Consider the following 14145-nt stretch of genomic DNA (forward strand, 5'->3'; position numbering starts at 1 on the left):
TATAACAATTATTAGACTTCTCAGTATAAATATCGTAATATTTCGACATTTGCCATTTTCAAAAAGGTATAATACAACAACAACAAAAAAAAAAATATATATATAGTAGGCCCCTCCTCAACATTGAATCCAGTATTGAAATAAAGAGTCTATTAAAGCAAAATAAAGCATTTTCAGTAATTTTAAATAACGAAAGCTTTGTAGAAAATAAAAAGATCTATTTGGTGGATTTAATTTTTTATGAATCATAGCTACAAGGAGCTCCTAGAATAAATTTTCATCTAAGTTTACCTCTAAATATTAAAAACAACTAACCTGCTCAACAGTTGCACAGTTACAATTTATCACTGAACAATTTACAATATGATATATCAAATCATTTATAAAGCAAAAACTGTTTACCAAACTGAAATTTATATATTTAGTTTTTTTAACAACTCAGCATCTATAAATCTTCATTAATCGCAATCCAAACATTAGCTTCTTACTTGAAATACAAAATAGCAATGTCATTAGTAAAAGCATTTACAAGACCATGGGGGTAACAATTCTAAAAGATCGTTTGAAAAAATCATAGACAACGTTGCTAATACCACGTGCCCTGGGGGACACCAGCCTTTACAAGGAGGCGACCTAAGCTGATTAGATATTATAACTGTTTTACTATAATATCTGTTACTTAAAAAAGACAAACCAACTAAGCGCTGTTCCCTAACTCCAGTTTAAGAAACCAACAGGTCATCATCCATAAGATCAAAAAATGCATTTTAAAATCAATGAAAAAGCCGGTTTTTTTTTCCCTTGGGGCGGCCTACTGCCATGCACTTAAGCCTCAAGGGCTTTTTGCGCATCCTGGAAACACACCATGAGGCCCACCAGTCTACAACTTCAGCAGTTCAACAAACCGCCGAAAACAACCTATCAAGTCCTCCTGGGAAAATTCACCACCCATGTCCAAACTACCAAAGATGGCATACCGCTCTCTTGCTATTGCACGGCAATCAAAGAGCAGGTGCTCAGCATTCTCCTCCTGCTCCACCTTCCACAGAGCGGATCCTCCTGAAGGATGCCAACTCTGTGAAGATGCTTCCTCAGGTGACCATGCTCCGTAATGAGACCAATGACCTTAGAAGACATTGATCTGTTTAATGAGAGAAAGTCCGAAGCCACCTTGGAGGAAGGTGACTGTAATACCATTCTACTCACTCTCAAACCCGAATGCAACCTCCATCTTCTCCCATGCTCCGCGCGAATCCATTTCGAGACAACCCTGGCCTAGAGGATTCACACCTTGGAACACCGCAGAACGGTTGAGGGCCTGTCATAATTGTCGCTGAGCCCTGGTTGGCCAGGGCATCAGCTCTTTCGTTCCCAAGAATCCTCTCATGACCAGGAACCCATTTAAAAAAAGCCGGTTACTTTTTTATAATATTATGTTTGCTTCCGAAATGATAGGATGGGTATTGTTGGTCGTAGAGGTCCCCTCCCGCCGAGATCCCATGAGAAAATATAGCTCTACATGTCATGTCACCTTTAAAGAAGGGGAGCTTAGCTCTGTTCCAATCTCTCCAGCCAGAGTGGGTACCTCACGTTCAGGCTAGTAACAATCTTTAAGTGAGCTCCATCCACTCCAATAGTCATCCTCCGCAGCAGACTAGACCTAAAGATTCACCCTTCAACCCCAATATCTCAATATTTGCGATTATTGATCTGCCTCTCTTAGACCTCCATGATGAAGCCCTATTACTACATACCTTCATTATATCCTGAAATCTAAATAGTAATTTAGAGTGATTAAAAACTACAAATGTTTAAATCAAAAATAATTTTATTCCAAAAATGTTGTTACTTTTAATACATCGCGTAAATATTTGAGCATTGTGTAAATTTAGATAACGCTGCTAACAGCATCATTTAATGTCGTGCATGAAATTTTATAAACTGCTAACAACATCTTTTGACGGCGCCGACTTTTACAATAACAAAAATCCATTTAAACGTATTTGTACTTCGGCATTGATAGTCATTCACTATTTGAATGTTTTTATTTCTTACTCTATGGATTATGATCTATGAAATGTAGTTGACAGTCATCTGGAATATCGGATAAAAAGTGGTTTGTTTACGAACTAGTTGTCGCGTCAGCTGCTGGTCACATAGTTATTGTTCTTATATAATTCTTTGTCTAAATTATTATTGTTTTACTTGCTATTACTTTAGTTTACAACGATTTTTTTGTTACTAAATATAATGAATTGTGAAAGTATTGAAGACAATCAAGTGCTAAAAGAGTTACTCAGATTTTCAAGTGACAGTGAAAGTGATGATTTATTCCAAGATGATCCTGATTTTATTACCAATGGACTTCTTGGAGATGCAAGTAATTTTTTACTTTGTTTTTGTACTGAAATAGCAAATATCAGCAAAATAGTAATAAAACTTTTATTATGCTCTTTGATACCTAAAACACAATCAGGCAAGGCTGCAAGAAGAGACACTAGCGAGTCCAAAATTGCCGTGTACAAAGAACTATGATTTAAGACTATCCACACTAAAGAAATATTTAAACATAAGTGTATTTTAACTGTAAATAGATATGGTGATAGTAATAACAATGCTGAATACAGCAAATAATAATGAGAAATATATTTATGTTATAAACTAGTAAGTACATGATGATGTTTTTTGGTAAACTTTTTTATTTTTTTACAAAAAAACGTTATGTTTTTAAGTTTTAAAACAAGACTTTCTGTTTGAGAATAGTTACGCATGAGCATTTGTGTAGAAAGAGGAAGAACTCAGTTTTCAAAAAATATAAGTAGTTAAAAAATCAAATATAGGAGGCGGCAGTGAAAGAGATAATCAACTGCATATTGTTGAACCATTTCATTATGAATATATTCTCAAATAGGCACCAAAGCACGTGTATGAGAGAGAATGGGTTTATGCTGAATCTATTTAGATCAATCCCAATCTTTGATTACAATAGAATATTTTAGTATAAATGTAAATGTAAATAAAAACACAGATGAACCAGAGATACAAAATAGGATCAACTCAGCAAATAGATGTGTACATGCATGCAATAGGATACTTTCAACCAAATCTCTCTCTCACAAAACTAAAACTAGAATATACAAAACAATTATATGTCCAGTGTTTTGTACGGATCCGAAACGTGGAGGCTAAATAAGAAGGATGAGAAAAAGCTTCTAGTTTTCGAGAATAGAATTCTACGTAAAATTTATGGGCCATCATATGAACAAGGGGTATGGAGAAGAAAACATAATAGAGAAATCAGGGAGCTCTACAATAGTACGGATGTAATAGGAGAAATAAAGTGCAGAAGACTCCGTTCGGCAGGCCATGTTTTGAGAAGAGAAGAGGAATGCAAACTGAAGAGGGTAATGTACGGTAACCCAGAAGGAAGACGGCCCCGGGGGAGACCAAAAGTGAGATGGTGGAACCAGGTGAAGGCTGATATAGAGAGGATGGGCGCTTCAGAAGAAGATGCAGAGGACCGTTCAAGATGGAGGAGCTTTGTTGGTGCGGCTAAATATCACCTCCGATATAAATGGCCCTGGGAGTAAGTAAGTAAGTAAATGTAGAGCAAATGTTCATTATTCTAAAGTGAAGTTTGAGTTGTTCAAAATTCAGAATACTTCAGAATGGAACCTCATATATGTTGATGGATGAACACCAAAAGCAAGGTTGAAATATTTTATGCACTTGTGTTTGTATAAAATTAAGATAATTTAAAAACTGTAATAAGTCATAGTCTAAACATTTTTCTAAAGATAAAGCCAAGATATTTTTGAACTTTTCGTTATGGAACACAGATACCTTGTGAAACCAGAAAATGAAAAACAAAGAGATGGCATAAGAAGGTGACAAGATTATCGCAGGACGACCCACCCATCTATGCCTCAACACTTTTTGGGATAACCCTAATATTACAATTAATTTTGTAATGTAATATATTCAAACTACTCTGCACATATTTGTGTATTATTTGTGTCTGTAATCTATTCCTGTTCATAGATCCTCTATTTACAGTATCCTCTTGTCACCTTCTTATGCCATCTCTTTGTTTTTCAGTTTCTGGTTTCACAAGGTATCTGTGTTCCATAATCATTCACAGTCTCTGCTTGTCGACTCTGGAATAATCTCCCAGATCATATCAGAGGTATTCGTAGTCGGGAACGGTTTCGGGGGGTGCTTAGGGACCATCTGTTTTGGGCCTTGTCGGGTTGACGATATCATAGTGGCATAGGGTATGGGACGATGGCTTTGTATGAATGGTGATGGATGAATGTCTGTTAATTTCAATGTAAGTTTTATTCTATTTATTTATTTTTAGTTTCATAGAGAACCTTTATTTCATTTTGTTACTTTATATAAATAGAGATTATAATTTTTGAATGTAAAATAGTAATGTAAACTGTATTGTAGCTCTTGTTTTACAGTACTAGTTTAGTTAATATATTATAAATTAATAATATAGTTTATTAATTTATGGTTAGGTTTAAGAGAGGACTTAATAGTCCTAACCTCGCCAATCAAATATGTTTTACGTTGTATTCAATAAAGACATTTTTCATTTCATTTCATTTAATTTATTATTCACTGGAAGATATTGTTAAATTATGGTACTTACATCACTGAGCCTGATGTTTTTGTAGGTTTGGAACATTTTTCTGGATTTTCTGTTCTATTATTTGAAGGTTTTTCAGACACAGTACTACTAGCAATGACTGGAGCTCTGAAAATTAACATTTATACGTTTTATAATACCTTATAATATGAAGTATCATACAGTATTTATAAATTCTACCATCTTCCAATCTACTTTCACTCAAAGATAGGATATGAAAACTTATTATAGAGAATGTTGCATGACCAATAGAACATTCAATTTCAAAGAGAGATAATAAGAAATTTAAAATTTTAATAAGAAAAGCCAAAAATAAATTTCAAAACTGCTATAAAATTTTTACAATAATCATTTCAATTTAGTCTTTTTATCAGAATTAAAAGAGAAAAATATAGTACAACATTTACATATTTTTTAATAACAAAAACAACGTACCTTCATCAAACAGTTCAAACTGTAGTCATACATAAAATGAAACCATAATAGGAACCATTATCATTATGGTGATAGTTTCGACTTTTAATAAGTCATCTTCAGGTATAGATCTCAATAAATATTAAATAGCAAATTTATTTCACTAGAAGATCAAAAATGATTTCTAAGGGTATTATAAACATTATCTCTTAACGAAGTGTCTATACCTGTTTGTTTTTAATTGCATACATTATAATTTTTTAGAAGTTTGTGGGCGCAAAAAATGTCTGCAAGTTTAGTGACGGGTCAACTTGACACAGACTTTGATGTCATTATTACTACCGTAGACAACTTACATCACCCTATCATTTGACTTATATTATCCTTTCTGGAGTCATTAAGTAACATTAAGGTTAAGGTAAGGTTATTTAAAAAATGTTAATGCCTAGGTAATCATTTTCAATTTGGCACGCAGAATTCAATTGTTTATTTATAGTTATGACTTTCAAATACTTAAAATAATAATATTGTTTTATTCTAACATTAATTATACTTTATTTTTACAAAATAATACAATAGGACTCTAATATCAGCTTGGCATATCATTAACTCTGAGTGTGGAAGGCTGTCTAATTCAACAAATAAGTATGATAGGCCTATACCTATTTCTGTCAATGCTTTGAATACTCATTTTATAAATGTAGGAAGTAGGCCTAATGTTAACAGTACTATAAGTCATGATAATGTCTCTGATCCTATTGATATATATTATTGTCAACATGGAATGTACCTCCTCCAAATGTTTTTAAATGGAAAGAAGTTACTGTAGATCGTGTAAATAAAATAGTTTAAGTAATTCTAAAGCTCAGGATGTCTATGGTATGTCTAATTTTGTTCTAAAAAAGATTGTTTCTAGCATAGTAGATCCTCTAACGTTCCTGATTAATTGGGTTCTACATGAAGGTACCTACCCTAAGTGTTTAAAAATAACAGTTACAGTACCAGTTTATAAGAAAGGTGATAGGCAGGATGCTAATAGCTATCGACCTATTTCGCTCATTCCTGTAATATCTAAGGTGATTGAAAGTGCAATCAAAAGTCAACTAGAGTGTTATTTTGAAGCCAACAAAATGTTATCCCATCTCAATATGGGTTTAGGAAAACCCTTTCTACTATTAAGGCTGTGGAAGATGTTGTATCACATGTAAAGAGTGGTTTTGAGGCCAAAAAAGAAACATCTGCTGTGCTATTAGACCTAAGTAAAGCTTTTGATGTTGTTCCTCATAATGTTCTTATTAAAAAAACTGCAATCTTATAACATTAAGGGGAAAGAATTATTGTTAATGGAGACATATCTGACTGATAGATATCAATTTGTAAAAATTTCTGAAGAAAAATCTGATGTTTTAAGAGTTTTAAGTGGGGTACCTCAGGGCTCTGTCCTAGGCCCCTTTCTGTTTGTGATATTTGTTAATGATCTACCTGCTTTTATCCCTGATAAATGTATTTTATATGCAGATGACACAACACTGTTAACTTCAAGCGCTAATTCTGAAACTAACTGTATTGTTAAAAACTATATGGTTGAGAGATCTAACCTATGGTTCTGTGCCAATCAATTGTCTGTAAATAGTAGTAAAACAGAGGAAATTGTATTTAGTTTATGTAGCTTAGATGATAAGACTGTGAAATTGTTAGGAATTACATTAGACTGTAAATTGGGCTGGCATCATCATCACACAAGTAACTTGTGTATTCGCTTATCTAGAGTAGTTTTCCTACTAAGTAAGCTAAAACAGTACACAAATGACAGTTTAGTCATAAATGCATACTATGCCTTTTTCCACTCGCACATATTGTATGGCCTAATCCTGTGGGGAAACGCCCCTGGTGCAAAGGAGGTTTTTAAATGGCAAAAGCGAGCAATCAGATGTGTTTCAGGTATTGGCTTTCTGGATAGCTGTAGATCACATTTTACAGAGTTAGGCATACTTACTGTTCCCTCAATGTATATTCTCCAATGTCTGATCTATGTTAAAGAACATTTGGATGAATATAACCTAAGAGGTAGTTGCCATGAGCATAACACTAGAAATAAGGGCCTAATTGATTGTAAATATGTTAGACTAAGTAAAACACAACACAGTTATGGTTATATTGGGGTCAAACTGTTTAATAAGTTACCATTAGCTGCTAGGAATGTTACTGTACATAATTTTAAAAAAGTTTTACAAAATTGGTTAAAAATTAAAGCCTTTTATTGTGTTGAGGACTGGGAAACTGCTGACATGAGTGACCTTAAGTTTTAACAATACATAGCCTACCATTGTAGTCTAATATTTTATATGTTTTATGTAGGCCTTTATATTTATATTTATATTTTTAGCATAGAGTATATATTTTATGTACCTATTTGACAATGTCTATTACAATGTTGTATGTTGTTTAATGACAATAAAGAATTGATTGATTGATAAAATTTGCAAGTACATACATAATTGGTTATGCATGATTAGTCAGATAAAAAATGTTTTAAACATCATAATTACATAATTAAAATGTAATTTATAATAATATTTAATAATAAGATGTCCTATACCATATAACTAAACAAATAAGAGCAATATTTTTCATGTAAAACAATGGATTTATAAGCAGAAATAATAATGATTATGCTGCAACTAACGTCCAGTCAGAATAATTTCCATGAAGTCCACTACATATTTGCTCTGTTTGATTTTGGTCACTCACCCAGGTTCAGACTGAGCTGCTCTGGGCCGTTTACATGGGAGAGTGACAACCACATTATCTCATTAAACAGATGTAAGCCAAGGTTGGTCAGGTATGACAAATGAAAGCAAAAGACTCAACTAATTAAATAACTATTCAGAATCTCATTCTCATCAAAATATCAAGCCTCACCTAAATTCAATTATGAGACCCAAACAAGTTCAAAGTTTATCACACACAGATCACTGTAACTGATTAAATTCCAAATTAAAAGTTATATCTGTGATAAACATCCTATTTTTACAAAATAAAAATATAAAACTATAAAATAAATTTATTTATACAACATCTCTTGTTGTAGACTTACCCAGTAGATAGGCTGTTTACAAGAAAGATATTGGGTTGCACTGGCACAGTGTAGTGACTCAACACCATCTGCTGGTTCAGTGTGAAGATTTGAGTAGACCCAGAGGCTGCCACAGGCAAGGAACCCAGCAGGAGAGTGGGACATCTGAGTGCACTGCTGCTGCAAGTTGACTGAGAGACAGGGAAACTCAGAGGGTCAGTGTCACTGGTAGTTGTGGTAGTAAGGCTTGAGGGTAGCCGAATTAAGCTAGAGCTAATACTACTCTGATGGCTGCTGTCGACAGCTGTTCTTCGAGTTTGTTGAGACTCAGAGGCTGCCACAGGCAAGGAACCCAGCAGGAGAGTGGGACATCTGAGTGCACTGCTGCTGCAAGTTGACTGAGAGACAGGGAAACTCAGAGGGTCAGTGTCACTGGTAGTTGTGGTAGTAAGGCTTGAGGGTAGCCGAATTAAGCTAGAGCTAATACTACTCTGATGGCTGCTGTCGACAGCTGTTCTTCGAGTTTGTTGAGACTCAGAGGCTGCCACAGGCAAGGAACCCAGCAAGAGAGTGGGACATGTGAGGGTATTGCTGTTGGGAATTGACTGAGAGTCAGGGAAACTCAGAGGTTCAGTATCACTGCCACTTGTGGTAGTAAGGCTTGGGGGTATTCGAATTAAACTAGAGCTAATACCACTTTGATGGCTGTTGTCAACAGCTGCTTTTTGAGTTTGTTGAGGAATGGAACAGTTAGGAAGTGTGATGTCATTAGCTGAGATAGAGCAACTGTTAGAGGATGCACAAGTAGAGCTATTAGGCATTTTAAGTGTTTGAGGAAAAGAACAATTTGTTACGGTCGTATCACCTTTTGGCATAATTACAGGTCTAACAATACTTTCTTTGCTCAGCGAGTTGCTTCCAGGCACTCTTAGAGAATGCTGAGGAAAAGACAAATTTGTGTGGACGGTTGAGACAGTAGTTTTACCACTAATGTCGGTATGACTTGTATTAGCCTGAGAGCTGCTGTCAGCCACCTTTAAAGGCTGCTGTGAGATTGTAACATTTTTAGGAGTGGTACCAAAGTCTAGAGATAAGCTACAATCAGATGGTACATTGGTAAGAGTACTAACTGGTAATATTGGTACAAAGTGACTGGTACTGATATCAGATTTCTTCAGATGTTGTTGAGGAGAGGACATATTTTGGGATTTATTGTTTGGTAGAGAGTTTTCATTATCATCAAGATCAAACTTTACATCAAGGACAGCCTGCACCATTTTCCGTTTCAGGGAATTGACTGCCTTACGAGGAAGACCTCGCAGTAGGGTAGCAATGTATTTTCCAAACTGATCATAACTATCACCAAAAGTAACAGCTGCCATTTTATCTGATAATCTCTCGAGTTTGCTCACCACAAACTCCAAACGTGTCACTTCATTACTGGCTTCTCTTTTATCTGTAGGCAAACACTTTTTCAATTTTTTCGCTTTTACTCTTGGTTTAGGGAGATTTCTCTCATTGCACTCAACCTGCTGCTTGGAAGCTACTTGCAGATTGTAACTACGCTTGATGTTTAAACAATCTTCTTGATTTCTTGATAGTTGTGACTGATCTGCTATCTCTGCCTTTTTTAAGGTCTCAGTGTTCATAGGTTCATCCTTATTGGGAGGTCTTTCACTGTTGTCAGTCACTGTCGTCTGTAACAAATTTGACTCTTTAAATAAGCTTGATTTTGATAATACCAGGCTATTTAATAATAATTAATAAATTATAATTAGTAATGCAATAATTACTATACTGCAATGCAAACAATAAAAATAAAGTGTGTGACTGATTTTAGAGTTCGTAATAAAAATGTATAGTTAATAGTTTATAAAACAATTTTTTTATAAAGGCTAATAGGATTTGGGACATTTGCTATTATTATATGTTAAATAAAATGTATAACACTACATTTCCAGGACTGCAAAACGTTTGTGCTCTTGAATTTTGTCTAGTGATAACACATGGGTTTATTTTCTTCAGTGTGGACTTCAAGCTGTTCATGTATAATTCAGATTTGACCAAAAAAATGTAAAAAAGTTCAGTCCATTGCCGCATGTAGATTTTAAGTACATGTATTAAGTTTTTTACACTTGAGGAAGAGTGTAGACATCAATCCTTGAAACAGTGATATACATTTTGTAACATATAACGATGGCAAATTTCCAAAATCCTATAATCCTTTCAAACCTTATATTGCCAATATCAAACTTGAAACAAAGAACAAATGGCTTATATACAATTTTAACTATTCATTATTATGTATTCTTACTTTTATTGGTGTGACATATACTTGAAACTTGGCACAAACACACTAACTACTATTTTAATTAATCACTCTTCACATCCTTAGAAGCCAGGATTAAATTTAAAACTTAATTATTAATTAAATATAATTAGTTTGTATAACTTAAACTGAAGAAAATAGACATTGTTTACCATCTGCTGATGGGTTCCAAAATTTATAGTTTAACAAATATAAATATAATACAAATAATTTTTCTTTTTGTAAAATGGCCCTTATTACCTTTTGAGTGCTACAATAATGATCAGTCATCATCACCAATTACAAATTATTTGTTTATATTGTATAACTTATGTTTTTAACAGTTACTCATTTGTACAGAATACCTATACCGTAACAATAACTCATAAATCGTTCGTTGGGCAGGTACTTACAAATTTTGTTGATTGATATAGTACATTGTTTTATTAGATACTGGATGTTAAAAACTATTTCAAACCAAAACAATCTGTCTATAGATTCTAAGTTTTTCATTTTATGCATAAAATATTACTCTCTGCCACGTTTTTAGCTTTTAGTTGTAAGTTAACACATACAATAGGACATAATTATCCATTATGCAGCTGATTGAGTAACCATCACAACAAAATTGAAATGTTTAACAATTTCCATAAACATTATTTGTCGTAGTAACAAATTGGTTGAAATCACTGTGAAAATCTCTTTTTGTAAAGGATGTGATCAATTGAGTGTTTTACAAAATATTACAATATGGAATGTTGGTTGTTGACCTAAGAATTTTTGTAATTAGACACCCATTTTTTGTTTAGTTTTTATTGTGTAATTTAAGAAACACAACTAACTGTTCATCGTTTTGTACGTAAGTCAATTGTACAATAGGGTTTTGAAACATTCTTTTCACTTAAAGAAAACTAAAGAATTTTACTTTGATTTGGACAATCTATGAACTCCAGATGTTTGTTTTTAACAGCAGTGAAAGTTTCATTTGGCAGTCACTACATTCTAACATTAGTTCCTGTTCACTAAGTCTTTGCAGATTCCCTTTGTTGTGTGCCATGTTTATAATGGCACAAATATTTTAAATAACCTAACCAAAATCAAAACATTTATTGCCATGTAAACAGGAATTGCATGGGCAAACAGCCAAAAGAAAATTACAGTCATTTCACGCTATATTATTTAAATAAATTAATATAACTTAAATTAACATTTTAAAACATACCAAAACTTGTGTCTAGGTATGTTCATGGGCACTATAAAAATGCCCATCAAAGAGGAAAATCTTTAATTAATTCTGAAATGTTTTTAATGGAAATTCAACCTTCAAGCAAGGTAAAAGAGAGTTAAATATGATAATACAGTTGTAAAAGGTATATATTTTAAAGAGTGCTGTGCTGTTTTGTGGGGTGGAATTGCAATGTTATAACATGGTCGAAGTGGGTAGATAGAAAAAAACTTTGTCACAGTGAAAAAGTCAAAAATCTTTTAAAAAATCATTGACTCATAAATATAAAAGCTGAGAAATTTGAGTATATTAGCTTCACGGAACATTTCTTTAGGACTGTCTTCGTTCAGTCCAAAAAACCGTTTGAATACGTTTCTTCTGGAGACGAAAGGTATAATTTATCTGCTTAATACTATGACCTCCAAATAGGAACAGCATACAGTAAATGAGGATAGAAACAGCTGTAATAAAAAGTCAAAAGAACAACTAAGTTAGAATACTGAAGAAGCTTACACAGAACACAAAGGCAAAAACTAAGTATACCTCTAGAACTAAGCTCTTACCTTTCCAGTATGATTGGTAACATTTTATTGAGAATCAAGATTCAGTCAAAGAAAACTGACTATTTTGGAACCACTTATCAGTTATTTTCCAAACATAAATTATAGATTATCACATAGCTATTTCTAATTTTAAATAATAAAAGTTATGTTTTTTCTGTGTTTACAACTAATATTTTCACAGAAAACCACTGAAAATGAGCATTTGATTAAGTAAAAATGTTTATTTCAAGGTCTGAGATATAAGGGGCATTAAGGAAGAGCAAAGTATTGTCAGCAAATAGACAAAGGTCAGTCTTATTGATACGTTTATATTATTGATAAAAGCTAAGAACAGTATTGGTCTCAACACAACCCTTTATTCTCAATTTTTCCAACCACATAGTTGTTACTTGAGTTACGAGGGGGTACCCAAAAAAAAACCGGAATTATTTTATAAAAATTATATATTATCAAATTTTTTACAATACGACCTTATCTCCTTCAAAATAATCTCCATTACAACTAATACACTTGTCCCAACGGTATTTCCATTGATCAAAACATTTTTTGTAGTCATCTTTAGAAATGGCTGCAAGCTCGAGCTTCGTTTTTTTTCTTAACCTCTTCAACGCTGTCAAATCGTTGACCTTTCAAGCCTCTTTTCATGTGTGGAAATAAAAAAAAAAGTCGCATGGAGCGAGGTCAGGCGAGTAAGGTGCGTGGGGCAGCGGAACCATGCCGTTTTTGGCTAAAAACTGCCTAACTGAGATGGCTGTGTGTGCCGGTGCGTTGTCGTGGTGGAAGAACCAGTCTCCAGTCTGCCACAAATCGGGTCTTTTCTGGCGAACACTGTTGCGCAATCTTCTTAAAATCTCCAAATAAAATGTTTGGTTGACAGTCTGACCTGGAGGAACAAACTCAGAATGAACAATGCCTTTAGCATCAAAAAAGCAAATCAACATGGTTTTGATGTTTGATTTGACTTGCCGAGATTTTTTTGGACGAGGTGAAGATGGCGACTTCCATTGCTTGACTGTTGCTTCGTTTCTGGGTCATAACCATAGCACCATGACTCATCACCAGTAATTACCTTTTCCAGAAAATCGGGATCATTTTCGAGATGTTCTTTCAGAAGGCGGCAAGTTTCAACTCGATGTGCCTTTTGATGGTCAGTCAGAAGTCGAGGAACAAATTTGGCAGCAACCCTTTTCAGTCCTAAATCTCCTGTTAAAATTCGCTGAACCGAGTTCCAAGTTAACCCACTACTCTCTGATAGTTCCTCAATTGTCTGTCGACGGTCGGTGAGCACAAGTTCACGAATTTTCTCAACATTTTCGTCCGTTCGAGAGGTTGATGGACGTCCAGAATGAGGTTTGTCTTCAATCGACATGTCGCCATTTTTAAATCGAGCGAACCACTCGTAGACCTGAGTTTTCCCCATAGCATCATCTTTGTAAGCTGTATTCAACATTAAAATATAGTTTCTGCAGCATTTTTTACCAAGTAAAAAACAAAATTTCACAGCTGCACGTTGTTCACTTAAACTTGCCATGACAAAAAACGAAACAAGAACAAAACAGGGTTAGCGAAAACAGTCACTACGAATGAACAGAATGCACTAGGACAATGGAACTGGGCTCACTGAGCTCGCAATGGGTTGCGCGACACACGCCTAGCGGCAGGAATGTGTACTACACGCTGCCGGCTGCCAGCAATACAATTCCGGTTACTTTTGGGTACCCCCTCGTATATTGATTGTTTCTTTCCACGTTTATAATATGCCATATAGCTTTTGATTTAGATCAGGAGTCTCCAACATACAGCTTGTGTTGTAGATGGAGCTTATATTGGTTAAGTAAGAATGTAAGATAACTTACTTACATTAAAACATAAAACCAATATTTAATACTTTTTTTTTTTAATACT

General features: G+C 34.1%; 1 protein-coding gene across 1 annotated transcript in view; it reads right to left on the bottom strand.

Annotated features, from left to right (window-relative positions):
• LOC124360738 overlaps nt 1-14145 on the bottom strand; it is a 57252-nt gene that overhangs the window by 15580 nt on the left and 27527 nt on the right. The window contains exons 7-8 of the mRNA XM_046814597.1: nt 8166-9841; nt 4658-4762 (exon numbers count right to left, since the gene is read on the bottom strand). Coding sequence (XP_046670553.1) covers nt 4658-4762; nt 8166-9841 — 1781 coding nt within the window. The remainder of the gene's footprint in view (nt 1-4657; nt 4763-8165; nt 9842-14145) is intronic.

The sequence above is a fragment of the Homalodisca vitripennis genome, chromosome 4 (assembly GCF_021130785.1).
Source record: "Homalodisca vitripennis isolate AUS2020 chromosome 4, UT_GWSS_2.1, whole genome shotgun sequence".
Lineage (NCBI taxonomy): Eukaryota > Metazoa > Arthropoda > Insecta > Hemiptera > Cicadellidae > Homalodisca > Homalodisca vitripennis.